At 50.0% G+C, this 26,386-nt stretch overlaps 1 protein-coding gene across 1 annotated transcript in view; it reads right to left on the bottom strand.

Annotated features, from left to right (window-relative positions):
• Positions 1 to 26,386, bottom strand: part of LOC138257969 (baculoviral IAP repeat-containing protein 5.1-like) — a 45,810-nt gene that overhangs the window by 8,505 nt on the left and 10,919 nt on the right. Inside the window, exons 2-3 of the mRNA XM_069205910.1 lie at positions 13,412 to 13,521; positions 592 to 709 (exon numbers count right to left, since the gene is read on the bottom strand). Coding sequence (XP_069062011.1) covers positions 592 to 709; positions 13,412 to 13,521 — 228 coding nt within the window. The remainder of the gene's footprint in view (positions 1 to 591; positions 710 to 13,411; positions 13,522 to 26,386) is intronic.

Genomic DNA, 26,386 nt, shown 5'->3' with positions numbered 1-26,386 from the left:
TCTGCATTCTTAAATTCCTTATATTATACGAGATAAAGAAAAGGAATGGAACAACAAGAACTCTTGGAACGCAACAGAAAGGCCTGGATCGGACGAGCGACTTGGACCTGGAGAGTGGGGGGGGGGGGGTCTGCAATGGAGCAGAGAAGAGACTGCACTTTACAGCTCTTGGGGACACAAATCCCGTTGAACATCCAGATCATCCATTGAAACTGGAGGAACAAAAGCTTGGCTCCCGTCACCTGGAACCACGTAGTGCTTCGCATCTGCAGAGATTAAAGCCTTAGTTGTTAGATAAGTGGCCATTGAAAAGCGCTTTGATGCCACTGGTTGTCTTGTAGCAGTCTCTGGTCCCCAGAAAGTGCATCTACACAGAGCACCAGACTTTATCACCTTCAAGAGTCTCTAATGATGACATGCAACGGCACTCCGTAGTGTGTCTGTAGCTTCTGTGCAGTGAGCATTGCCTGGTGCCCACACCCAGTGGTGCATTCTTAGGCCACTACATACATGAGATCTCAGAGGATCAACAACTTTACACACTGCACACATTTAGCCCCTCACCCAACCCACAAAGACATTAGTACTTACAACACAACACTTGAACCTTTCCAGCTCCAGTTTCAAGAACTCCTCCACCGTGAGGGCTCGGAAGTCCTTCTGCAACCCTAGGAAGCCGCAGGCTGCAGAGCGCTTGGAGTGTTCATGCCTGAGAGGAAGGAGAGGGGACCACTGAGTGCGAGGTGGCAACGACTGCGCTGGATGTGGGGCGAACAGTGTTACTGCAAAAACAGCAGGAATGCATGGGGCAAGGGCTCTCAACTGATGAGGGACACTAATGAAAAGCAAAGACGTCCATAAAACACTCATACACACCAGACAAAGACATACAACAATGGAGAATGCACAGCTCAGGTTCAGCATCTCTTCTAAGGGTTTCTATGAGATTAAGTACATTACTTTGGAAAGACTGTGGTGCAGTGAAACGTTATGAACTATTAGCCTGCCTTGTTTACACCTCAATGTCAGCCCAAGACAACAAGCGAGTGTGTGCCACTCCCTGAAAACCACAAGAGAACCAGAGGTGGTGGTGGACCTAGAAGTCAACAAAAAGAGTTGGAGCCAAAAAAAAAACAAAATATGGGAATCTTCACCGTGAGGAATTTAATTTCTATGAGGAGTTGCAAAGGGGTGCATAAGGGGCACACTAATCCAAGTTCTTAAAACACTACCAGCATTGTCCTTCTGTGAAAGAACATGCCACATGCAGGGAAAGGACTGGGGATACGCGGAAGGAAAAGCAAGGAGTTAAGCCATGAAGTCCTGATGCTGTATTGTGTAGCAGTGGCACAGGTTAGGTCTGAGAGGTCCACAATATATTCAACACAAACCACTAACATTTATATTACACACCAGGGATGCAAGTCTCTTACTGCCAAGGTAGATGTTATTCCGTGTGTTCTTTTAGTTTCCTGACAGGTTTGATTTTTGGACAGCTTTTGTAAAGGCGGGAGCAGACCCCAGGCTGAACACCACTTTCCTCAGAAGTAATGTAAACCCCAGTAACCTCCACTGAAGAGGGCCATGTGTGTGTTTATACTTTTCTTAATCAAAAATAAAGTTTGCAAACATTATCTACTACAAATTACAGACAGTGGAAGAAACTAAGGATGCCGGAGGTGGAATCACAACTATTAAAAAGTCAACTGGAAACAAACAACAAAAAAACTAAAAATGGCCGACCTCAGCCCTAGATGTGCAATCCCACAGTGAATTTCAAAACAAGGCACAAAAGAGCAACCCCTTTGGGTGAATGAAGAGCTGAAAAAAAATTAAGTGACCAACCTCAACACTGCCCATCGCCCTAGACCAGGGTTCTGCAAAGTCGGTCCTGGAGAGCCAGGTCCATGCCAGGTTTTTAGCATATCCACATTTAGAAAAATGAAGATTTCTGAAACATCTTGAAGCACATGAAACAGAGGCTGAGCCATATTTCCCAAGCCCACCTGCCATCACACACATCTCTGAGAGAACCGAGGTGGGCTATCTTGCCAGTGGAATATGCTAGAGCAAATGTAGAGTCACCCCTACTCTAAGTGCTACCCACTGGAACGGAGATTCAGATGTACAGTGGGATGCATGTATTGATTTGATTTGTGAAGCACTGGCTTGTGGCATGTTATTCTGTAGTGCTTGAACTTTCATAATTCTGTGGGTTTCTCATGTGGCATCAGCTGGTGGGTTGTGGTTGGAAGCAACAGTAGTTCTTAAGAGACCTTATGGTATCTGGTGATCAGTAAAAGTATCTTAAAAGGTGCCCTATCAAAGTAGATGAAAGGGCACCTCCTTGACATCTAGCAGGTGGGGTACACCTCGGAAGAGGTTGGGTTTCAAGTTTCTCTTGAGGCTCTTCAAGTGCAATGGCTCCTAGGTCTGGGCTTAGTGAAGTCCACAGGCATGTGCCTAAAGTAGGAGGCTGGCCTGGTTTGTAGTGCATACCTTGGGTAATTACTTCTTACACCAGGCCCAGTTATCCCTTATTAGTGGAGCAGTAGTGTTCTAGCAGCTTAGGCTGATAGAGGTAGCTGTAGCAGAGCAGCTTCGGTTGAACTAGGAGACATGCAAAGCTCATGTAATACCACATATGGTTACACAGTAATTATACAACAAGTAAAGACAATACTCACTGTTACCAAAAAAATAAAGGTATTTATTTGTGTGACACTACCAAAAAATAACTTAGAGACAATACTCCTTCTGGAGGTAAGTATTATACACAATATATACACTAGACACCAGAATTAGACAAGTAAATAGTCATAGAACAATGCAAACAGTAGGAAATCCTATAGAGTGCAATGGGAAAAAATAGGTCTAGGGGCAACACAAATCATATACTAAGAAAGTGGAATGTGAATCACAAATTCCCCCCTAGACAAGTTTAGTGTGTGCAGAATCGCTGGGAGAGTAAGAATACAGTCAAGGTAAGTAAATTACCCCACCCCAGGGCCCAGAAAAGCAGGAGTAAAAAACTGCAAGTTTCCTTAGGACACACTACAACTCATTTTTGGGATTCTGCAATAGCCAGCCAACTCTGCAAAGAACAACTGCTGGATTATTGGACCCGACGACCTACAAAGGAAGGGGATCAAGTCCAGAAGTCGAAAGGAGTTCCAGAAAGGACAGGAGCCCCTGCCAACCTAGAAGAGGGTGCAAATGAGTCACTGGTTAGTCAAAGACTGCAGAAATGCACCCTAGGAAGATGCCAGTGGGTTCCTGCATGATGAAAAAGATGTCCCACGGCGTGAAGATTGTTGCATATGAGATTTCGTTTTGAAAAGCACCAACAAGCCTTGGCTATGGCAAAAGTGCGTATTTCATCAAAATGGCGCTGGATGGACACAGGAGGGACCTGAGGGCCTCAACTCTAGGTGAGGAGGAAGAGGGGGCTCTTAGCACCTTAGAGAGTCCTCAGGATGCCATCCAGCACCCCCAGAAGCTGCAGCATCTGGGTTCAAAGGAGGTGCAAAAAGCAGTTGATGCAGCACAACAACAGAAGGTCCCACGCCGCCAGAGAACAACTCAGCGAGTTGAGCGTCACAGGTTGGAGTGCTGGGGACCTGGCCAAGGCTGTGCAGGAAGGAATTTTGCAACGAGTGCACAGAGGCATAAGGAGGCGAAGAAGACAACACACAGGGGTACTGTTGTTCTCGTGTGTAGGAAGTTGGCTCTGTATGCACTATTTCAAAGTAAGGAATAGTATGCACAGAGTCCAAGGGTTCCCCTTAGAGGTAAGATAGTGGCAAAAAGAGATAATTCGAATGCTCTATTTTGTGGTAGTGTGGTCTAGCAGTAGGCTTATCAAAGGAGTAGTGTTAAGCATTTGTTGTACACACACAGGCAATACATGAGGAACACACACTCAGAGACAATTCCAGGCCAATAGGTTTTTGTATGGAAAAATATATTTTCTTAGTTTATTTTAAGAACCACAGGTTCAAGATTTACATGTAATAATTCAAATGAAAGGTATTGCAGGTAGGTACTTTAGGAACTTTAGCAAAATAGCATATACAGTTTTCACATAAATCACATATAGCTATTTTAAAACAGTGCAATTTTCAACAGTTCCTAGGGGGAGTAAGAGTTTGTTAGTTTTTGCAGGTAAGTAAACCACCTACGGGGTTCAAGTTTGGGTCCAAGGTAGCCCACTGTTGGGGGTTCAGAGCAACCCCAAAGTTACCACACCAGCAGCTCAGGGCCGGTCAGGTGCAGAGGTCAAAGTGGTGCCCAAAACGCATAGGCTTCAATGGAGAAGTGGGTGCCCCGGTTCCAGTCTGCCAGCAGATAAGTACCCGCGTCTTCGGAGGGCAGACCAGGGGGGTTTTGTAGGGCACCGGGGGTACACAAGTCCACACAGAAAGTACACCCTCAGCAGCACGGGGCGGCCAGGTGCAGTGTGCAAGCAAGCGTCGGGTTTTCAATAGAAAGCAATGGGAGACCAAGGGGTCTCTTCAGCGATGCAGGCAGGCAGGGGGTGGGGGTCCTCGGGGTAGCCACCACCTGGGCAAGGGAGAGGGCCACCTGGGGGGGTCGCTCCTGCACTGGAGGTCGGATCCTTCAGGTCCTGGGGGCTGCGCGTGCAGTGTCCCTACCAGGTGTCGGGTTCTTGGAAGCAGGCAGTCGCGGTCAGGGGGAGCCTCGGAATTCCCTCTGCAGACGTCGCTGTGGGGGCTCAGGGGGGTCAACTCTGGCTACTCACGGTCTCGCAGTCGCCGGGGAGTCCTCCCTGAAGTGATTGTTCTCCACAAGTCGAGCTGGGGGCGTCGGGTGCAGAGTGCCAAGTCTCACGCTTCCGGCGGAAAACACGTGTTGTTTCAAAGTTGCTTCTTTGTTGCAAAGTTGCAGTCTTTGGTGAACAGAGCCGCTGTCCTCGGGAGATCTTGGTTCTTCTAGTTGCAGGGCAGTCCTCTGAGGCTTCAGAGGTCGCTGGTCCCTGTGGAAAGCGTAGCTGGAGCAGTGTCTTTAGAAGTGGGGAGACAGGCCGGTAGAGCTGGGGCCAAAGCAGTTGGTGTCTCTGTCTTCTCTGCAGGGGTTTTTCAGCTTAGCAGTCCTCTTCTTAGGTTGCAGGAATCTGAGTTCCTAGGTTCTGGGAAGCCCCTAAATACTGAATTTAGGGGTGTGTTTAGGTCTGGGGGGTTAGTAGTCAATGGCTACTAGCCCTGAGGGTGGCTACACCCTCTTTGTGCCTCCTCCCTGAGGGGAGGGGGGCACATTCCTATCCCTATTGGGGGAATCCTCCATCTGCACGATGGAGGATTTCTAAAAGTCAGAGTCACTTCAGCTCAGGATGCCTTAGGGGCTGTCCTGACTGGTCAGTGACTCCTCCTTGTTTTTCTCATTGTCTCCTCCGGCCTTGCTGCCAAAAGTGGGGCCGGAGCTGGAGGGGGCGGGCAACTCCACTAGCTGGAGTGCCCTGAGGTGCTGTAACAAAGGGGGGGTGAGCCTTTGAGGCTCACCACCAGGTGTTACAGTTCCTGCAGGGGGAGGTGTGAAACACCTCCACCCAGTACAGGCTTTGTTACTAGCCACAGAGTGACAAAGGCACTCTCCCCATGTGGCCAGCAACATGTCTGGTGTGTGGCAGGCTGCAAAAACCAGTCAGCCTACACGGGTAGTCGGTTAAGGTTTCAGGGGGCACCTCTAAGGTGCCCTCTGGGGTATTTGTTACAATAAAATGGACACTGGCATCAGTGTGCATTTATTGTGCAGAGAAGTTTGATACCAAACTTCACAGTTTTCAGTGTAGCCATTATGGTGCTGTGGAGTTCGTGCATGACAGACTCCCAGACCATATACTCATATGGCTACCCTGCACTTACAATGTCTAAGGTTTTTCTTAGACACTGTAGGGGCATAGTGCTCATGCACTTATGCCCTCACCTATGGTATAGTGCACCCTGCCTTAGGGCTGTAAGGCCTGCTAGAGGGGTGACTTATCTATACTTCATAGGCAGTGTGAGGGTGGCATGGAACCCTGAGGGGAGTGCCATGTCGACTTAGTCATTTTATCCCCACTAGCACACACAAGCTGGCAAGCAGTGTGTCTGTGCTGAGTGAGGGGTCCCCAGGGTGGCATAAGATATGCTGCAGCACTTAGAGACCTTCCCTGGCATCAGGGCCCTTGGTACCAGGGGTACCAGTTACAAGGGACTTACCTGGATGCTAGGGTGTGCCAATTGTGGAAACAAAAGTACAGGTTAGGGAAAGAACACTGTTGCTGGGGCCTGGTTAGCAGGCCTCAGCACACTTTCAAATCAAAACTTAGCATCAGCAAAGGCAAAAAGTCAGGGGGTAACCATGCCAAGGAGGCATTTCCTTACATCGGGGAAGTCTTACGTCTTCCAAATTGCATAGACAGGACAGACTATGTTGATGATGTCCACCCTCTGTGTCCTTAGGAGCACACTCATCACCATGAGAGGAGTCCCAGGGTACCAGTTGTCGCCTTGGAAGGTGCCTGCATGGAGCAGGGGAGTGATACCGTCACTCCACAGGAGATTTTCCGGTCCTTCTGGTGCAGGATGAAGGCAGGGAGACCCCAAAGCATGCACACCGTGGAAACTGTTGCAGTTGCCGACTTGGAGCGGAGGTTGCTATAGAAAAGTGTCTCTTGTAGACACTATGTGGCAGTTACAGCGTATGTCGGAGCAGGCTGCGGTTGATCCGAGGTTAGAAGAGTCTGAAGTGGTTTCAGAGGATTCTTGAAGGAAACTTGCAAGCAGAATCTGAATAGAACTCACAGGAGAAACCCTAAATAGCCCTGAGAGGGGGATTGGCCACCTTATCAGATATGGACCTATCAGGAGGGGTCTCTGACATCACCTGCTGGCCCTGGCCACTCAGAGCCCTCCAGAGTGCCCCCACACCTTGCAAAGCAAGATGGCTGAAGTCTGGGACACACCAGAGGAGCTCTAAGCACAACCCCTGGGGTGGTGATGGCCAGGGGAGTGGTCACTCCCCTTTCCTTTGTCCAGTTTCCCAACAGAGCAGCAGAGAACGGGTCCCTGAACCAGTGTACACTGGTTTATGCAAGTAGGGCACCATCTGTGCCCTTCAAAGCATTTCCAGAGGCTAGGGGAGGCTACCCTTCCCCAGGCTGTACACCTATTTACAAAAGGAGAAGGTGGAACACCCTGCTCTCAGAGGAAATGCTTTGTTCTGCCTTCCTGGGCTGCCAGGACCCCAGGAGGGCAGAAATCTGTCTGCGAGGGGGGAGCAGCTGTAGCTGCAGTGCAAGCCTCAGAGAGGTTATTTGGCAGTTCGGGGGGGTCCATGGTGGAGCCCCCAGGATGCATGGAATTGGCTCCCCAATACCACATTTGGAATGGGGGGACAATTCCATGATCTTAGACATGTTACATGGCCATATTCAGAGTTACCATTGTGAAGCTACATATAGGTATTGATCTATATGTAGTGCACCCATGTAATGGCATCCCTGTAGGAAGGTAGCCTCTTTCTAGCCTCCTTACCTCCACTTCTGGCCTGTTTGTGAGTATAGCTCAGAGTGTTTTTACTGTCTCACTGGGATACTGCTAGCCAGGACCCCAGTGCTGATAGGTTGTGGCCTAAATGTGTTCCCTGTGTGGTGCCTAACTGTGTCACGGAGGCTCTGCTAACCAGAACCTCAGTGCTTATGCTCTCTCTGCTTTTACAATTGTCACTGCAGGCTAGTGACCATTTTCACCAATTCTAATTGGAACACAGGAACACCCTTATAATTCCCTAGTATATGGTATTAGGGTTCCAGGAGATCCCTATGTCCACATTATTTCACAGCCATTTTACACTGCACGTAAGTAACTTATAAGTCACCTATATGTCTAACCCTCACCTAGTGAAGGTGAGGTGCAAAGTTACTAAGTGTGAGGGCACCCTGGCACTAGCCAAAGTGCCCCCACATTGTTCAGGGCAATTTAACCGGACTTTGTGAGTGCAGGGACACCATTGCACGCGTGCACTACATATAGGTCAATACCTATATGTAGCTTCACAATTGTAACCCTGAATATGGCAATGTAAAATGTCCATGATCATAGAATTGTCCCCCCATGCCAAATCTGGTATTGGGGTGCCAATCCCATGCATCCCCAGGGCTCCAGCATGGACCCCGCGTACTGCCAAACTATCTCTCTGGGGTTTTCACTGCAGCTACCGCTGCTGCCATCCCACAGACAGGCTTCTGCCCTCCTGGGGTCTGGTCAGTCCCAGGAAGGCAGAACAAAGGATTTCCTCTGGAGAGAGGGTGTTACACCCTCTCCCTTTGGAAATAGGTGTTAAGGGCTGGGGAGGAGTAGCCTCCCCCAGCCTCTGGAAATGCTTTGAAGGGCACAGATGGTGCCCTCCTTGCATAAGCCAGTCTACACCGGTTCAGGGATCCCCTAGCCCCTGCTCTGGTGCTAAACTGGACAAAGGAAACAGGAGTGACCACTCCCCTGTCCATCACCACCCCAGGGGTGGTTCCCAGAGCTCATCCAGTGTGTCCCAGACCTCTGCCATCCTGAATGCAGAGGTGTGAGGGTACAATGGAGGCATCGGAGTGGCCAGTGCCAGCAGGTGACGTCAGAGACCCCTCCTGATAGGTGCTTACCTGGTTGGGTGGCCAATCCTCCTCTGAGGGCTATTTAGGGTCTCTCCTGTGGGTTTCTCTTTAGATAACGAATGCAAGAGCTCACCAGAGTTCCTCTGCATCTCCCTCTTCAACTTCTGCAAAGGATCGACTGCTGACTGCTCCAGGACGCCTGCAAAACTGCAACAAAGTAGCAAGAAGACTACAGGCAACATTGTAGCCCCTAATCCTGCTTGCTCTCTCGACTGTTTCCTGGTGGTGCATGTTCTGAGGGTTGTCTGCCTTCACCCTGCACTGGAAGCCAATTAGAAATCTTCTGTGGGTCGATGGAATCTTCCCCTTGCTAACGCAGGCACCAAACGTCTGCATCACTGGTCCTCTGGGTCCCCTCTCATCTCGACGAGCGCGGTCCCTGGAACACAGGAGCTGGATCCAAGTGACCCTGACAGTCCAGAGGTCCGTCTGTCCAAATGTAGTGGAGGTAAGTTCTTGCCTCCCCATGCCAGACAGTAATCCTGTGTACTAAGTGAACTGCAGCTGCTAGGGCTTCTGTGAACTTTTGCAAGGAATCCTTCGTGCAAAGTATAGCCCAGGTCCCCAGCACTCTGTCCTGCATTGCTCAACTTGCTGAGTTGACCACTGGCTTCATGGGACCCTCCTTTGTAGTGTTGAGACGACTGCCGTGCTCAGATTTCTTGAATGCCTGTTTAAGTGCTTCTGCGAGTGCTGCCTGCTTCTGCATGGGCTCTCTCTGCTGCTGAGCGCTCCCTTTGTCTCCTCTTCCAAGGGGCGACCTCCTTGTCCTTGCTGGGTCTGGGCAGCATCCATTTTCTTCAACCGTGACTCGTGCAGCTAGCAAGGCTTGTTTGTGGTCTTTCTGCATGGAAACAACTCTACATCCTCCAGCAAGCCGTGTGACATCTTCTGTGCAAAGGAGAGGTTCCTGGCATCTTCCGTTTTTGCAGAATCTTCAGCTTCTTCGACCCGGAGGCAGCCATTTTGCACCTTCATCTGGGGTTTAGTGGGCTCCTGACCCCCCCCCCCGGACACTTGCGTGACTCTTGGACTTGGTCCCCTTCCTTTACAGGTCCTCAGGTCCAGGAATCCATCTTCAGTGCTTTGCAGTCAGTTGTTGCCTTTGCAGAATACCCTATCACGACTTTAGTGTGTTTCTGGGGTAGTAGGGTAACTTTACTCCTACCTTTCAGGGTCTTGGGGTGGGGTGTCTTGGGCACCCTTAGTGTTTTCTTACACTCCCAGCAACCCTCTACACACTACACTAGGCCTGTGGTCCATTCGTGGTTCGCATTCCACTTTGAGTATATGGTTTGTGTTGCCCCTAGGCCTATTGTATCTTATTGCATCCTATTGTATTCTACAGTGTTTGCACTACTATTCTAACTGTTTACTTACCTGAGTTTGGTGTGTGTATATTTTGTGTATTTTACTTACCTCCTAAGGGAGTATATCCTCTGAGATATTTTTGGCACATTGTCACTAAAATAAAGTACCTTTATTTTTAGTAACTCTGACTATTGTGATTCTTATGATATAGTGTTATATGATATAAGTGGTATAGTAGGAGCTTTGCATGTCTCCTAGTTCAGCCTAAGCTGCTCTGCCATAGCTACCGCTATCAGCCTAAGTTTCTAGAACACTACTAATAAGGGATAACTGGACCTGGCACAAAGTGTAAGTACCATTGGTACCCACTATAAGCCAGGCCAGCCTCCTATACCCGAGTTATGGGGTTTGATGATTTTCTTTTTCAGAATTGATATTTAATCAATCAATTTGTAAAGCGTGCTACATACCCGTGAGGGTTTCAAGGCGCTTGGGGGGGGGGGGGGGTTGTAGGAGCTGCTACTGCTCGAAGATCCAAGTCTTGAGGAGTTTTCTGAAGGAAAGAAGGAAGGTCCTGGGTCTGTCGTAGATCCGGCGGGAGGGTGTTCCAGGTATTGGCGGCGAGGTACGAGAATGATCTGTCGCCGGAAGATTTGCGTTGGATGGAGGCGAGGTTAGCGGAGCGGAGATGTCGGGTGGGGGTGTAGAAGCTGAGTCTGTTGTTCAGGTATGATATTCCGGTGTTGTGGAGTGCCTTGTGTGCATGGGTGAGGAGCTTGAAGGTGAACCTCTTGTTGACGGGGAGCCAGTGAAGGTCTCTTAGGTGGGGGGTGATGTGGCAATGGCGAGGGATGTTGAGGATGAGTCAGGCGGAGGCGTTTTGGATGCGTTGGAGGAGTTTGGATGAGATACCGGTGTAGAGGGCGTTGCCGTAGTCGAGTCTGCTGCTGACGAGGGCCTGGGATACTGTTTTTCTTGTTTCTGTTGGAATCCATTTGTAAACTCTGCGAAGCATGTGGAGGGTGTTGTAGCAGGAGGAGGAGATGGCACTGACCTGTTTTGACATGGAGAGTGAGGAGTCAAGGGTGAAGCCGAGGTTTCGTGCGCTGTCGGTGGGGGACCCAGCGTGGACTGCCACCATGAGTTGTCCCAGGTGGAGGGGGTGCGACCAAGGATGAGGACCTCTGTTTTGTTCGAATTCAGTTTTAGCCGGCTGTCTCTCATCCAGTCAGTGATGGCTTTTAGTCCCTCGTGGAGGTTGGTTTTGGCGGTGTGCGGGTCCTTGGTGAGGGAGAGGATGAGTTGGGGCTCGTCGACGTAGGAGATGATATTGAGGTTGTGCTGGTGGGCCACTTGTGCGGGGGGGCCATGTAGATGTTGAACAGCGTCGGGCTGAGGGATGAGCCCTGGGGTAGGCCGCAGAGGATGATGAAGGCTTTGGATTAGTACGGGGAGGCGAACTCTTTGGGTTCTGCCGGCGAGGAAGGATGCGGTCCATGCGAGGGCTTGGTCCTGGATTCCTACTGGGGGGAGGCGGGATTTTAGGGTGTGGTGACAGACGGTGTCAAAGGCGGCTGAAAGGTCTAGGAGGATGAGGGCTGATGTTTCTCCATTGTCAAGGTGCCGTCTGATGTCGTCTGTGGCGGCGAGGAGGGCGGTTTCGGTGCTGTGGTTGCATCTGAAGCCGGACTAGGAGGGGGTCGAGGATGTTGTTGTCTTTGAGGTACCGAGTGAGCGGAGTGTTGACGACTTTCTCGATGACCTTCGCCGGGAAAGGGAGCAGAGAGATGGCCCAGAAGTTTTTCAGGTCCTTGGGGTCTGCCTTTGGTTTCTTGAGAAGGGCGTTGATTTCGGCATGTTTCCAGATTTCCGGGAATCTTGCAGTTTCGAAGGAGATGTTGATGGCTTTCCGTAGGTGTGGTGCGATGGCTGTGTCTGCTTTGTTGAAGATGTGGTGTGGGCAGGGGTCTGATGGTGATCCGGAGTGGATGAGTTCATGGTCTTGCGGGTATCGTCATCGCTGATGTTGGTCCAGGAGGTCAGTCGGCTGGAGCGGGTGGAGTTCTTGGTGGGTGGGTTAGGAGCGTCCGGAGTGTGAGGGGAGTTGAAGCTGTCGTGGATATCCGTGATTTTTTGGTGGAAGGCGGTTGTTAGGGCGTTGCATAGTTCTTGGGCTTTCAAGTTGTAGTAGGAAGAGTGAAGTAATGAGATATGTTGAGGTTGCTGTGAATTATGCCAGCACATGTATTGTGTACATTAATAGGAAATGTCTCCCTTGAAGGCATTATTTCCTTGGGATTTTAATCTCCTACACTGGGGTATTCTTTGTGTGTCAGTGATTGAAGAAAGTGTTGAATGTCTGCATCCACAACTGGGAGTCCGTCGTGCGGAATAGTATCGCTTCGGTACATGATGTCCTAGACATCTGTGCCAGACTTTATTAAAGAGTTTGACATGCCTGAATTCCCAAGTTGGTTGGTTGGTAACCCACCTGGAATTCCCAAGTTTGGAGGTAGGGCTCAGGCTTTTAGCTAAAATAGCTATATTTTACAACATTTTGGCATTAGACATTGCTTATGGTTAAGAGTTTGGCAAATGTTTGTATAGATGAATAGGGGATTGGGAATTGGCTAATAAAATACAATTCTCCCTTCTTCCAATAAGGGGGATATTTGACATACTTTGTGTTTCCCATTGGTGGCCTGGGTTAAGTTTTGGAGTTTAAATTAACATTAAAACGTCTTAATTTGTACTTTTAATTATCTCCTCTAGTGATATGTGGATTTTCAAGACGATACCTGTGCATTGAAAGATCCATAGCTCACACCACGACGTGCAGTACAGTTGTGCTCCTACCTTTCTGCGGGTGATGGCGGTTCTCATTATTTCATGGACATTCAGAGCCAAGTCAGCGGCCCTGTCCACCTCCTGCAGGCCATCACAAATCTCAGATGGCCAATCACTGATCACCAGCTAGAAATTAGGGATCAGAGACAACTGATGTGCCAGACTCCAGTCTCCAAACAGAACACCCCAGACAGGTTCGCCACCTCAGGGGAGCAGGACTTTGACTGCTATGTCGAGGGTCGCACCATGACAGTAGAAGAACAATACAACCTGGACAAACAACTCCAGATTTCCACACAGCTGCATCCTTAAAAAAGAAACACTGTTTACCACTTTGTTAAATATGTTCAATCAACACTAGCTAACACTGGAGCATGCACTGTCTCTTCCTCATTAACCACTCTACAATGACTTTCAAAGAGGAGGACAATATACCCTGAAGAATGAACAAAAATCCCATACATATCTTCTGGGAGTAATGAGGGCTTGTCACTGAGATGCCCAAGACGTGCCCTCTGAACTTAAATTCACCATAGATGTATATAAATGTAATGGTTGAAGAAAAGGGAACCTGAAGCCGTAACTCACCAGGGGTCATCATCGGGCTCCCATCCTTCCAACTCAATCAGACAAAAGAAGCAGCGGGCAACATCCGGCTCGTTCATGGTAGGACTGTGCACGAAGCCAGCTTTGGCCATCTGCAAACCAGAGAAGGTATCCATCAATCAATCAAACATTTATAGAGTGCGACAACTCATCACTGAGAGCCTTGCGGCACTGTACGAAGCTTAAGCAAGGCTAACAATACACAGCATTTGTTGACCTCAAGATGATCAGGATATCAACCTCTAGTTACCATGACCAGGCCGTGGTGACAATAGGTCTATGATCACCAGCTCCAAGCCACAGTCTAAGAACACCAGATATGGTAAGGGTGCAGAAAAGTGATCTTAAATGGAAATCATATGCAAAGCAGTAATCAAGAAAAAGACACACATCACTGAACAGACCACTCGCACTAACATTGGACGCCCGCTTCTGTGGTAGGAAGGAACGTCAATCAGACGTTAGGAAGGGGAACAGTAAGAATCCATTCTGGATTTTGTTTTGTGTAATGGAATGGAAGGCTAAATTCTTGTGAGTTTCAGTGCAGATAAAGTTACTGACTATTAGGAAGCATGAAAGTTAAATAATTCTTCTAGACCACCACAGAGGATCAGTGCCCTGAACTCATTCCTTAGTGGATGTCCAGAACATGTTCCACGATTCTAAGTCCCAGAGCTCTCTGCCCCTAACCTGCTGCTTTACATCTGTGCAGTGCTGAGGTGTCGGGGCTGGCCGGGTGTGTGGGGGGTACCTAAGGTACTTGCACCTTATACCAGGTCCAGGTATCCCCTACTAGTGCAAATTAGTCAGTGTCTAGAAGCCAGGCTCTCTAGAGGTAGCTGTGGATGAGCCGCCAAGGCTTATCTAGGAGACATGCAAAGCTTATGCAAAACCACTGTAGTCACACAGCACTTATACACATGAAACAATTCACTCAGTGTTACAAACATAAAGATACTTTATTATAGTAACACCACCAAAATTATTATAGAGGCAATACTCCCTTAGGAGGTACATAATATACAAGATATATACACTAGTTGTCGGAACTAGGCATAAGGATAGTTAGAAAACAGTGCAAATAGTGTAAAACACAATAGAGAATAGTGGACTTAGGGGAGCACAAACCATATACAAAAAAAATTGAATGCAAGAGTGTAACCCCCACCCAGGTAAGTGGAGTGTGTAGAGGGTGACTGGGGGTACCAGGAAAGCACAAAAGGCAAGTACCTCAACACCCCCGTCAACCAGGAAAGCAAGAGTAAATCATTAGAATTTCCACTTAGACAAAACGAAGAGAATTGCAAACCCCAGGGATGACTGCAAGAAACAAATGGTGGATTTCTGAATAAGAAGACCTGTGGAAAGAGGGGACCAAGTCCAGAAGACACAGAGGCCCTCATTCTGACCCTGGCGGTCTTTGACCGCCAGGGCGGAGGACCGCGGGAGCACCGCCGACAAGCCGGCGGTGCTCCAATGGGGATTCCGACCGCGGCGGTAAAGCCGCGGTCGGACCGGCACCACTGGCGGGGTCCCGCCAGTGTACCGCGGCCCCATTGAATCCTCCGCGGCGGCGCAGCTTGCTGCACCGCCGCGGGGATTCTGACCCCCCCTACCGCCATCCAGATCCCGGCGGTCGGACCGCCGAGATCCGGATGGCGGTAGGGGGGGGTCGCGGGGCCCCTGGGGGCCCCTGCAGTGCCCATGCCACTGGCATGGGCATTGCAGGGGCCCCCGTAAGAGGGCCCCTACATGTATTTCACTGTCTGCTGCGCAGACAGTGAAATACGCGACGGGTGCAACTGCACCCGTCGCACAGCTTCCACTCCGCCGGCTCGATTCCGAGCCGGCTTCATCGTGGAAGCCTCTTTCCCGCTGGGCTGGCTGGCGGTCTGAAGGAGACCGCCCGCCAGCCCAGCGGGAAAGTCAGAATTACCGCCGCGGTCTTTCGACCGCGGAACGGTAACCTGACGGCGGGACTTTGGCGGGCGGCCTCCGCCGCCCGCCAAGGTCAGAATGAGGGCCAGAGTCTAGTCGGAGCAGGAGCCCCTACAAACCAAGCTAAGGATTGCAGGTGTCGGTTGACGGTGCAGAAGAAAAGTCAGCACTGCAGCCCTGGAGTCGGAGTCGAGTTCCTGGAGGATGCAGGTGATGTCCCATGCCAGAAGGAAGATTGCAGTCGGGTTTGCGGGTCTGGATTCCACCAACAAACCTTGGCACAGGCAAAACTTGCGGTTGGCAGAGAGTGGTGCCACTGGGGACTGTTTTGCTTTCCTGCTTTACTGCTGACCAAATATATACACTGAAAGGAGTCAAAAAGAATCTCTGGAATGCACTTCTTTGTCTAAAGAAGACATTTATTACATCACTTCACAAGGCTCATGAAGGAAGGTCAATACAACCGAAAGTGCACTTTTAAAATGTGCAACAATGAAGTGAGAACATGTACAAAGAATCTTCAATCTAGAAACAGCAAATATATACATGCAAAGATACAAACACCTATATTGACATATATATTCATATACAATGCAAAGCAAATAAAGTAAACATTCATCAACATAGGGCACAGTTGCTCCTTCATACTTCTCATGCCAGCAAGTTGTTGGCCCCGGTTCGACTGCAACGAGAACGAGAGATCTACCCTCACGGGAAATATATCAGTCATTCGACGTCTCAATCCTGACTGAAGTCTGAATCTCCTCACCGTCGACCTGGGTCTCTTATATACCTTAAACAAGCAGGGAAGGAGGTTTCTAGAAAAGCCCTCCCACTCTGTGAAAAGTGTTAAAAATGCTGGCTATTTCAGGTCAGTATTGAAAGAAACACGTTGGACCCCAACAGGTTCCCAAGGTGTCGGTCCCAAAACTAAACCGTTCCCTGCCGTACCATAAACACCATCCTAGTACATCCTTACCTTGCTGACTGAATGACTCCTCCACGTTATGTACTAGCCCTTGATGAGAAAGAACACACAGAATAAAAACTTGAGCACATTGTATAATGTGGGCATGGAAAATTACTTGCACCTTTTAACGCCGCAGTGGCTAATGCTAAAATAAAGTCAATAGGCATGATGAATCTGGTGTTCACTAATGTGACGGTGTGCTGCTAGGCTAAGTGCAACATGGAGTCAGTGGTCAAAACACAAATAGAATTACAGGGACCAGCAAGGCCCAGGAGGACTCAACCCACAAGGGAGGCCCAGAGGGGACCCTCAGCATCACATAGAGCCCACAGAAGCACAGGCAGCACACACGGGTCCCACAGGACGGGGACACAGAAGGTGCAAATGGAGCCCATGCAGTACTATGAAAAGGAGTCCCGTGCCACAGGAGAGTCGCTCAGGAACTGTGCTGGAGCTACACAAAGAGTGAAGACCCCCTGGAAGAAGAGCCAACAAGCCTTGGCAGCTGCAAAGGAAGCAGTGCATGGGGGTACTGTCCTGTGTGAGAAGGCAAGGGCTTACCTCCACACAAGTTGGACCATCTGGACCACTTCCGACCACCACCCGTGATGCAGGATCCATGCAGCTTAGCAGGAGAGAGGATCCACGCAGCTAGTCGTCATTGCTATTTGTGCCTGCAGATGCAGGGGAGTGATTCCTTCACTCCAAAGGATATTCTTTCTTCTTTCCTGTGCAGATCGAAGATGGGCTGTCCTCAGAGGATGCACAACTGGGGAAATGTTGCAAAAGCTGGAAGGAGCCAGAGAAACAATGTTGCAGGCAAAGTCTTCTTCTTTGTTTCAGATTGTCGGGTCCTGGGAAGTCCAGGTGCAGTTTCTTTGGTCAGAATTTGAAGTAAGGGATGCAGAAAAATCCTGCTGGAATCTTGCAAGCTGAAATCTGATGAACCACCCAAAAGAGAGACCTTAAATATCCCTGAATGGGGGATTGGTCACCTAGCTGGGTTACCACCTATCGGGAGGGGGCTCTGGCATCACCTGCCTTGCCACTCAGATGCTTCCAGAGTTCCCTGCCAACCTTGAATTCAAGATGGCAGAATCCAGGGACCCTCTGAAGGAGCTCTAGGCACCACCGCTGGGGTGGTGATGGACAGGGGACTGGTCACTTCCCTTTCCATTGTCCAGTTTCGCACCAGAGCAGGAACTGGAGGTCCCTGAACTGGTGTAGGCTTGTTTATTGCTGGAGGGCACCAAATGTGACCTTCAAACCATACCAGTGGCTTGGGGAGGCTACCTCTCCCAAACCATGTAACACCTATTTCCAAAGGGAGAAGGTGTAACACCCTTCTCCCAAAGGAAATCCTTAGTTCTCGCTTCCTGGACTTGAGCTGTTTAAGCAACAGGAGGGCAGAAACCTGTCTGTGAGGTGGCAGCAGCTAGTGCTGCGTGGGAAACCTCTGAAGGCTGTGAAAACAATGTTGGGGATCCTCTAAGGAGCCCCCAGAGTGCACAGAATCATACAACCAATATTGGCAAAAGTATTGGGGTATGTTCCAACACATTTGATACCAAACATGCCTACGTTCAGAGTTACCATTATGTAGCTGGACACAGGTAGTTACCTATGTCCAGGACACACGTAAAATGATGTCCCCGCATGCACAAAGTCTAGGAAAATGGATCTGGAGTTTGTGGGGGCACCTCTGCTAGTGCAGGAGTGCCCTCACACACAAGTACAAATACCCTGCTCTCTGGGCTGGGGGGGGGCTATCATAGGGGTGACTTATAGTAAACTGGTGTGGTGACCTATAGTGAAAACACGCAGACTGCCATGGCAGGCCTGCAGAACCCTTTGCATGGGCTCCCTATTGGTGGCAGAATAACTGCTGCAGCCCATAGGGATCCGCTGGAACCCCAGTGCCCTGGGTACCAGAGTACCATCTGCTAGGGGCTTACATGGGGGTACCAGTATGCCAATTGTAGGATCAATAGGTTTCAGCAACCATGTTTTAAAGGTGAGAGCATAATGACTGGGGTCCTGGATAGCAGGATACCAGTGAACACATTCAAACACACTGACAAACAGGCCAAAAGTGGGGGTAACCAAGCTAGAAAGAGGCTTCTTTCCTACATGCGGAGGAGGAGAAATCACTTAATCTCAGAGCTGGTGTGGAATAGGTGTTTGCCAGGGTCAGTCCTGAACTAATATTGGAACAGGAAGGCTTAACTGAGGTCCATGCATTCATAATTGCACAGATTGTGCAGCTGCCAGACTGCATCACTTCTTATGGGGGGGGGGGATTAGAAAAACATACAACAGAACTGTTAACAAAGCAAATGGGCAGTGATGCCCCTGGCACAGGAGGTCTGGGACAGGCCCAATACACCAGCAGGCAGAGACTGACTGACCTGCCTAAGGCTGGCTAGTTCAGAGCCAGGGCAGTCTGCACTTTCTACACACCAGCAAGCAGAGAATGACTGGCCTGCCACAGCGAGCAGAGACTGACACTTTATACAAACCACCAAGTAGTGACTGACTGATCTGCCTATGGTTGGCTAATTCAGAGCCAGGGTAGTCTGCACTTTACACACACCACCTCTCCCACCGTCAGTGAGGTGGGGCTGGAGGGCTAGCCTCTCATTGTGTGGAACAAGGTCAGAGCCGACCTAAGCTGCAGAGGAGCACTCAAGGTGCTTTTTGTGAGAGGAGGCCACTTGGTGTCTGATGTTGATGGGTTCTAGAAGTTGGTTGTGCCCAGGGTCCCTGCTAACCAGGTTCCCTGGGCCAGAGCTCTTTCCCTAAATCTATTGTGATGCTTGGAACAATTGGATACACTCTTAAATACCCCTATAGGTCCTTAATAAATGGGTACCCCAGTACCCAGGGATAGTTAGAGTAGACCCCTGAGGACAGCAGCACTGATTGTGACACTCTCTACCGCCCTGCACCCAGATGCACCAAGCACTGTCAGTGCAGGCTGAGTGTACTGGGGCAAAACTAAAAGCAAACTCGACATGACACACTCCCTATGTGCCCGCTCCACCTTACACTGCATTTGATATGGGTAAGTTGTAGGAGGCTGGCCTGGCTTGTAGTGGGTACCAAGGGGGACTTACACTCTGTACCAGGTCCAGGTATCCCTTATTAGTGTAGAGGGTTGTCTAGCAGCTTAGGCTGATAGAAGGTAGCTATAGCAGAGCAGCTTAGGCTGAACTAGGAGACATGCAAAGCTCCTACTATACCACGTGTCATATGCACAATATCATAAGAAAACACAATACACAGATATACTAAAAATAAAGGTACTTTATTTTTATGACAATATGCCAAAAGTATCTCAGTGAGTACCCTCAGCATGAGGATGCCAAATATACACAAGATATATGTACACAATACCAAAAATATGCAGTAATAGCAAAAGGAAGTAATGCAAGCAGTGTAAAGTTACAGTAGATTACAATAGGAGCACATAGGTATAGGGGCAACACAAACCATATAATCCAAAAATGGAATGCGAACCACGAATGAACCAAAAACATATGTGAGCTTGTAGAGGGTCGCTGGGACTGTAAGAAAACAGTGAGGGTTAGAAAAATAGCCCACCCCAAGACCCTGAAAGGTAGGTGTAAAGTGCACCTACAACCCCCAGAGAGCACAGAAGTTGTGATAGGGGGATTCTGCAAGGAAGACCAACACCAGCAAAGCAACAACAGTGGATTCCTGGACCTGAGTACCTGTGAAACAAGGGGACCAAGTCCAAGAGTCGCGACAATGTCGAGAGAGGGCAGATGCCCAGGAAATGCCAGCTGAGGGTGTAAGGAAGCTGCCACCGGGTGGAGGAAGCTTGGTGTTCTGCAAGAACGAAGAGGACTAGGAACTTCCTCTTTGGAGGATGGATGTCGCACCCTGTGAAGAAGCTTGCAGAGGTGTTCCCACGCAGAAAGACTGCAAACAAGCCTTGCTAGCTGCAAGGGTTGTGGTTAGGGTTTTTGGATGCTGCTGTGGCCCAGGAGGGACCAGGGTGTCGCCACTTGGATGAGGAGACAGAGGGAGCACCCAGCAAGTCAGGGAGCCCTCACAGAAGCAGGCAGCCCCCGCAGAAGTACCAGAACAGGCACTTGGAAGAGGAGTGAACCGGAGTCCACCCGAAGTCAGAAAAGGGAGTCCCACGACGCTGGAGGACAACTCAGAAGGTTGTGCACTGCAGGTTAGAGTGTCGGGGACCAAGGTTTGGCTGTGCACAAAGGAAATCCTGTAAGAGTGCACAGGAACCGGAGAAGCTGCAAATCATGTGGGACCCAGCAATGCAGTCTAGCGTGGGTAGGCAAGGACTTACCTCCACCAAACTTGGACTGAAGAGTCACTGGACTGTGGGGGTCACTTGGACAGAGTTGCTGAGTTCCAGGGACCACGCTCGTCGTGCTGAGAGGGGACCCAGAGGACCGGTGATGCAGTCTTTTGTTGCCTCCAGTTGCAGGGGGAAGATTCCATCGACCCACGGGAGATTTCTTCAGAACGCCTGGTGCAAGAAGGAGGCAGGCTACCCCCAGAGCATGCACCACCAGGAAACAGGCGAGAAAGCCAGCAGGATGAAGCGATACAAGGTTGCAGTAGTCGTCTTTGCTACTTTGTTGAGGTTTTGCAGGCGTCCTGAGCAGTCAGCAGTCGATCCTTTGGCAGAAGGTAAAGAGGGAGATGCAAAGGAACTCTGATGAGCTCTTGCATTGGGTATCTGAAGAATTCCCCAAAGCAGAGACCCTAAATAGCCAGAAAAGGAGGTTTGGCTACCTAGGAAGGAGGATAGGCTAATAAGAAAGGTAAGAGCCTATCAGAAGGAGTCTCTGACGTCACCTGCTGGCCCTGGCCACTCAGAGCAGTCCAGTGTGCCAGCACACCTCTGAATCTAAGATGGCAGAGGTCTGGGGCACGCTGGAGGAGCTCTGGGCACCTCCCCTGGGAGGTGCAGGTCAGGGGAGTGGTCACTCCCCTTTCCTTTGTGCAGTTTCGCGCCAGAGCAGGGCTGGGGGATCCCTGAACCGGTGTAGACTGGCATATGCAGAGATGGGCACCATCTGTGCCCATCAAAGCATTTCCAGAGGCTGGGGGAGGCTACTGCTCCCCAGCCCTGACACCTTTTTCCAAAGGGAGAGGGTGTAACACCCTCTCTCTGAGGAAGTCCTTTGCTCTGCCTTCCTGGGCCAGGCCTGGCTGGACCCCAGGAGGGAAGAAACCTGTCTGAGGGGTTGGCAGCAGCTGCAGTGAAACCCCGAGAAAGGCAGTTTGGCAGTACCCGGGTCTGTGCTGGAGACTCGGGGGATCATGGAATTGTCTCCCCAATGCCAGAATGGCATTGGGGTGACAATTCCATGATCTTAGACATGTTACATGGCCATGTTCGGAGTTACCATTGTGACGCTATACATAGGTAGTGACCTATGTATAGAGCACGCGTGAAATGGTGTCCCCGCACTCACAAAGTCCGGGGAATTTGCACTGAACGATGTGGGGGCACCTTGGCTAGTGCCAGGGTGCCCACACACTAAGTAACTTAGCACCCAGCCTTCACCAGGTGAAGGTTAGACATATAGGTGATCTATAAGTTACTTAAGTGCAGTGGTAAATGGCTGTGAAATAACATGGACGTTATTTCACTCAGGCTGCAGTGGCAGGCCTGTGTAAGAATTGTCAGAGCTCCCTATGGGTGGCCAAAGAAATGCTGCAGCCCATAGGGATCTCCTGGAACCCCAATACTCTGGGTACCTCAGTACCATATACTAGGGAATTATGAGGGTGTTCCAGTATGCCAATGTGAATTGGTGAAATTGGTCACTAGCCTGTTAGTGACAATTTCGAAAGCAGAGAGAGCATAACCACTGAGGTTCTGGTTAGCAGAGCCTCAGTGAGACAGTTAGTCATTACACAGGGAACACATACAGGGCACACTTATGAGCACTGGGGCCCTGGCTGGCAGGGTCCCAGTGACACATACACTAAAACAACATATATACAGTGAAATATGGGGGTAACATGCCAAGCAAGATGGTACTTTCCTACATAAGGCACCCCTCTGATAGGACTTAACACCCTAAGGCAGGATGCACCATACTATATGTGAGCGCATCATTGCATGAGCACTATGCCCCCACTGTGTCCTTGCCAAACCTGGGACATAGTGAGTGAGCAGAGCAGCCATTTTAAGTGCATGTGCTGGACACTGGTCAAACATGAGTTTCCCAGCTACATGATGGCCACTCTGCACCCTGGGTTGTTTGGTATTAAACAGCTCAGGATAATAAGTCCAAACTGGTACCAGTATTGGATTTGACCCCAGAAGTGTCCAGGGGTCATCCCCCAAGGTGCCCCCTGCAAAAGCTGACCTAACCTGTCTAGGAAAGTACCCTCTTTTTGCCATGGTTACCACCATTTTTGGCCTGATGTCAATGTGCTTGACTGTTCACTGGGATCCTGCTAACCAGGACCCCAGTGATTATGCTTTTGCTCCTCTAAATTTTGTTGTTGCATACTGGTAACGCAGTATTTCACCCAAAATTGGCATACTGGTGCCCCCTTATAAGTCCCTAGAATATGGTACCTAGGTACCCAGGGCATTGGGGTTCCAGGGGATCTGTATGGCCTCCAGCATATATATTTTGCCACCCATAGGGAGCTTATGCAAAGGCTTCTGCAGGACTGCCATTGCAGCCTGCATGAAAAGGTGCATGCACCCGTTCACTGCCATGTACACTGGTATGACAGTCCCAGACCTTTTATTGCACCCACTGCTGCAGCATCACAGGTCCCAGACCTTTTAATGCACCCACTGCTGCAGCATCACTGGTCCCAGACCTTTTAATGCACCCACTGCTGCAGCATCACAGGTCCCACACCTTTTAATGCACCCCCTGCTGCGGCATCAAAGGTCCCAGACCTTTTATTGCACCCCCTGCTGCAGCATCACAGGTCCCAGAACTTTTATTGCACCCACTGCAGCAGCGTCACAGGTCCCAGACGTTTTATTGCACCCACTGCTGCAGCGTCACAGGTCCCAGACCTTTTAATGTCCCCACTGCTGCAGCGTCACAGGTCCCAGACCTTTTAATGTCCCCACTGCTGCAGCGTCACAGGTCCCAGACCTTTTAATGCCCCCACTGCTGCAGCGTCACAGGTCCCAGACCTTTTAATGCATCTACTGCTGCAGCGTCACAGGTCCCAGACCTTTTAATGCATCCACTGCTGCAGTGTCGCAGGTCCCAGACCTTTTAATGCATCCAATGCTGCAGCGTCACAGGTCCCAGACCTTTTAATGCATCCACTGCTGCAGCATCACAGTCCCTGACATTTTAATGCATCCACTGCTGCAGCATCAGTCCCAGACATTTAATACGCCCACTGCTGCAGCAAAGGTCCCAGACCTTTTAATGCACCCACTGCTGCAGCGTCACAGGTACCACACCTTTTTATCCACCCACTGCTGCAGCATCACAGCCCTTTTAACGCAGCCACTGCTGCAGCATCACAGGTCCCAGACCTTTTAATGCACCCACTGCTGCAGCATCACAGTCCTTTTAACGCACCCACTGCTGCAGCATCACAGTCCCAGACATTTTAACGCTGCTACGCCATGACTGTGAGACCGAGCTAGTGTTAAGTGACCAGAGTCTGAACTAACACTTTATACAGGTGCCCTGCAGCCCACGCATCAACCCACCAAGCCAGGGGATGAGAGAGCCCCTGCATGGTGGGGGGGTGAGGGTGAAAACAACCTCCTGAAGTGTGTGTGTGTGTGGGGGGCGGCCCTCTGCAGCTCATGGGGAGGAGGGGCACAGCCCTCTGCAGTGTGGGGGGGAACACAGCCCCCTGTAGGAGGGATGAGGGGGACACAGCATGGGGAGGCACAGTACCCTGCAACGGGGGCAGACACCTGCAGCACCGGAGGGAACACAGCCCCCTGTTGAGGTCGGGGGGACACAGCCCTCTGCATCACAGGGGAGCCAGCTCCCTGCACATGGGGTGGGACAACAACACAGCCCCCTGCATTGAGACACAGCTCCCTGCGGGGAGAAGGAGGGAGATTCAGCCCCCTGCATAGGGGGGAGCAAGGGGGGGTCACCGGCCCCTGCAGCACTGGCAGGGGGGGGGGACACAGCCTCCTGCAGAGGGGAGGCAGCCCTTCAAGGACTGGCCCCTCCAGTCCATGACCAATGAATATCTATGCGAGATAGAAGACTCGCTGCCCCTCGTCACATTGGGAGCCCCATCCTGTTCACACCACTATGTTGCGTAGCAATTTTAGTTATAGCTCCATGCACGTTAGTTTAATACATTAGGCCGCTGTGCACTTTGACCTAGATATATATTATTCTGCTTCGCATTGTTATTTTTACAATAACCAGTTTTACGGTCTTGTTTTAATTTCTTATATCTAACTGTTTTGCTTAGCCCAGCACTGTGTTCTCAAACAAGACATTCTTGATCACTTTGTGCTTCAGTCAAGGCTACAGTTTGGAACATTGTCGGTGAACGCAGTAGAAGTTTAGTCTCCAACATTCGTAGAAAATACACATCCTTACGTAGGGACATTATCTTAGAACATTAGCTGTGTTATTATAAAAACACAGCCTAGTCCCATTATACGTTAAGAGGGAGATTCTAGCCAGGGAACCACGACTGTATGCTTTGCTACAGATGCTAACGCAGACCACAGGCCTTTGCTCAGGTATGAGGGTCGATGTCCTCCCGGGGGAACCTGAACGGCAGAATTAGAGCTTAACATGGTTGTAAGAGGCTGGACTGGCTTGTAGTGAGTACCAAGGGGTACTTGCACCTTGCACCAGGCCCAGTTATCCCTTATTAGTGTATAGGGTGTCTAGCAGCTTAGGCTGATAGATAATGGTAGCTTAGCAGAGCAGCTTAGGCTGAACTAGGAGACGTGTGAAGCTACTACAGTACCACCTAGTGTCATATGCACAATATCATAAGAAAACACAATACACAGTTATACTAAAAATAAAGGTACTTTATTTTTATGACAATATGCCAAAGTATCTTAGAGTGTACCCTCAGTGAGAGGATAGGAAATATACACAAGATATATATACACAATAGCAAAAATATGCAGTATAGTCTTAGAAAACAGTGCAAACAATGTATAGTTACAATAGGATGCAATGGGGAAACATAGGGATAGGGGCAACACAAACCATATACTCCAGAAGTGGAATGCGAACCACGAATGGACCCCAAACCTATGTGACCTTGTAGAGGGTCGCTGGGACTATTAGAAAATAGTGAGAGTTAGGAAAATAACCCTCCCCAAGACCCTGAAAAGTGAGTGCAAAGTGCACCAAAGTTCCCCTAAGGACAAAATAGTCGTGTTAGAGGAATAATGCAGGAAAGACACGAACCAGCAATGCAACAACTGTGGATTTCCAATCTAGGGTACCTGTGGAAAAAGGGGAACAAGTCCAAAAGTCACAAGCAAGTTGGAGATGGGCAGATGCCCAGGAAATGCCAGCTGCGGGTGCAAAGAAGCTTCGACTGGACAGAAGAAGCTGAGGTTTCTGCAGGAACGAAAAGGGCTAGAGACTTCCCCTTTGGTGGACGGATCCCTCTCGCCTTGGAGAGTCGTGCAAAAGTGTTTTCCCGCCGGAAAGACGCCAACAAACCTTGCTACACGCAAATCGTGCGTTTGGCGTTTTTGGACACTGCTGGGGCCCAGGAGGGACCAGGAGGTCGCAAATTGGACCTGAAGAGAGAGGGGATGACGAGCAAGACAAAGAGCCCTCACTGAAGCAGGTAGCACCCGGAGAAGTGCCAGAAACAGGCACTACAAGGATGCGTGAAACGGTGCTCCCCGAAGTTGCACAGAGGAGTCCCACGTCGCCGGAGACCAACTTAGAAAGTCGTGCAATGCAGGTTAGAGTGCCGTGGACCCAGGCTTGGCTGTGCACGAAGGTTTTCCGCCGGAAGTGCACAGGGGCCGGAGTAGCTGCAAAGTCGCGGTTCCCAGCAATGCAGCCCAGCGAGGTGAGGCAAGGACTTACCTCCAC

The sequence above is a fragment of the Pleurodeles waltl genome, chromosome 2_1 (assembly GCF_031143425.1).
Source record: "Pleurodeles waltl isolate 20211129_DDA chromosome 2_1, aPleWal1.hap1.20221129, whole genome shotgun sequence".
NCBI lineage: Eukaryota > Metazoa > Chordata > Amphibia > Caudata > Salamandridae > Pleurodeles > Pleurodeles waltl.
Note: the sequence above shows the minus strand (reverse complement) of the source record. Positions and strands in the feature narration are given on the sequence as shown.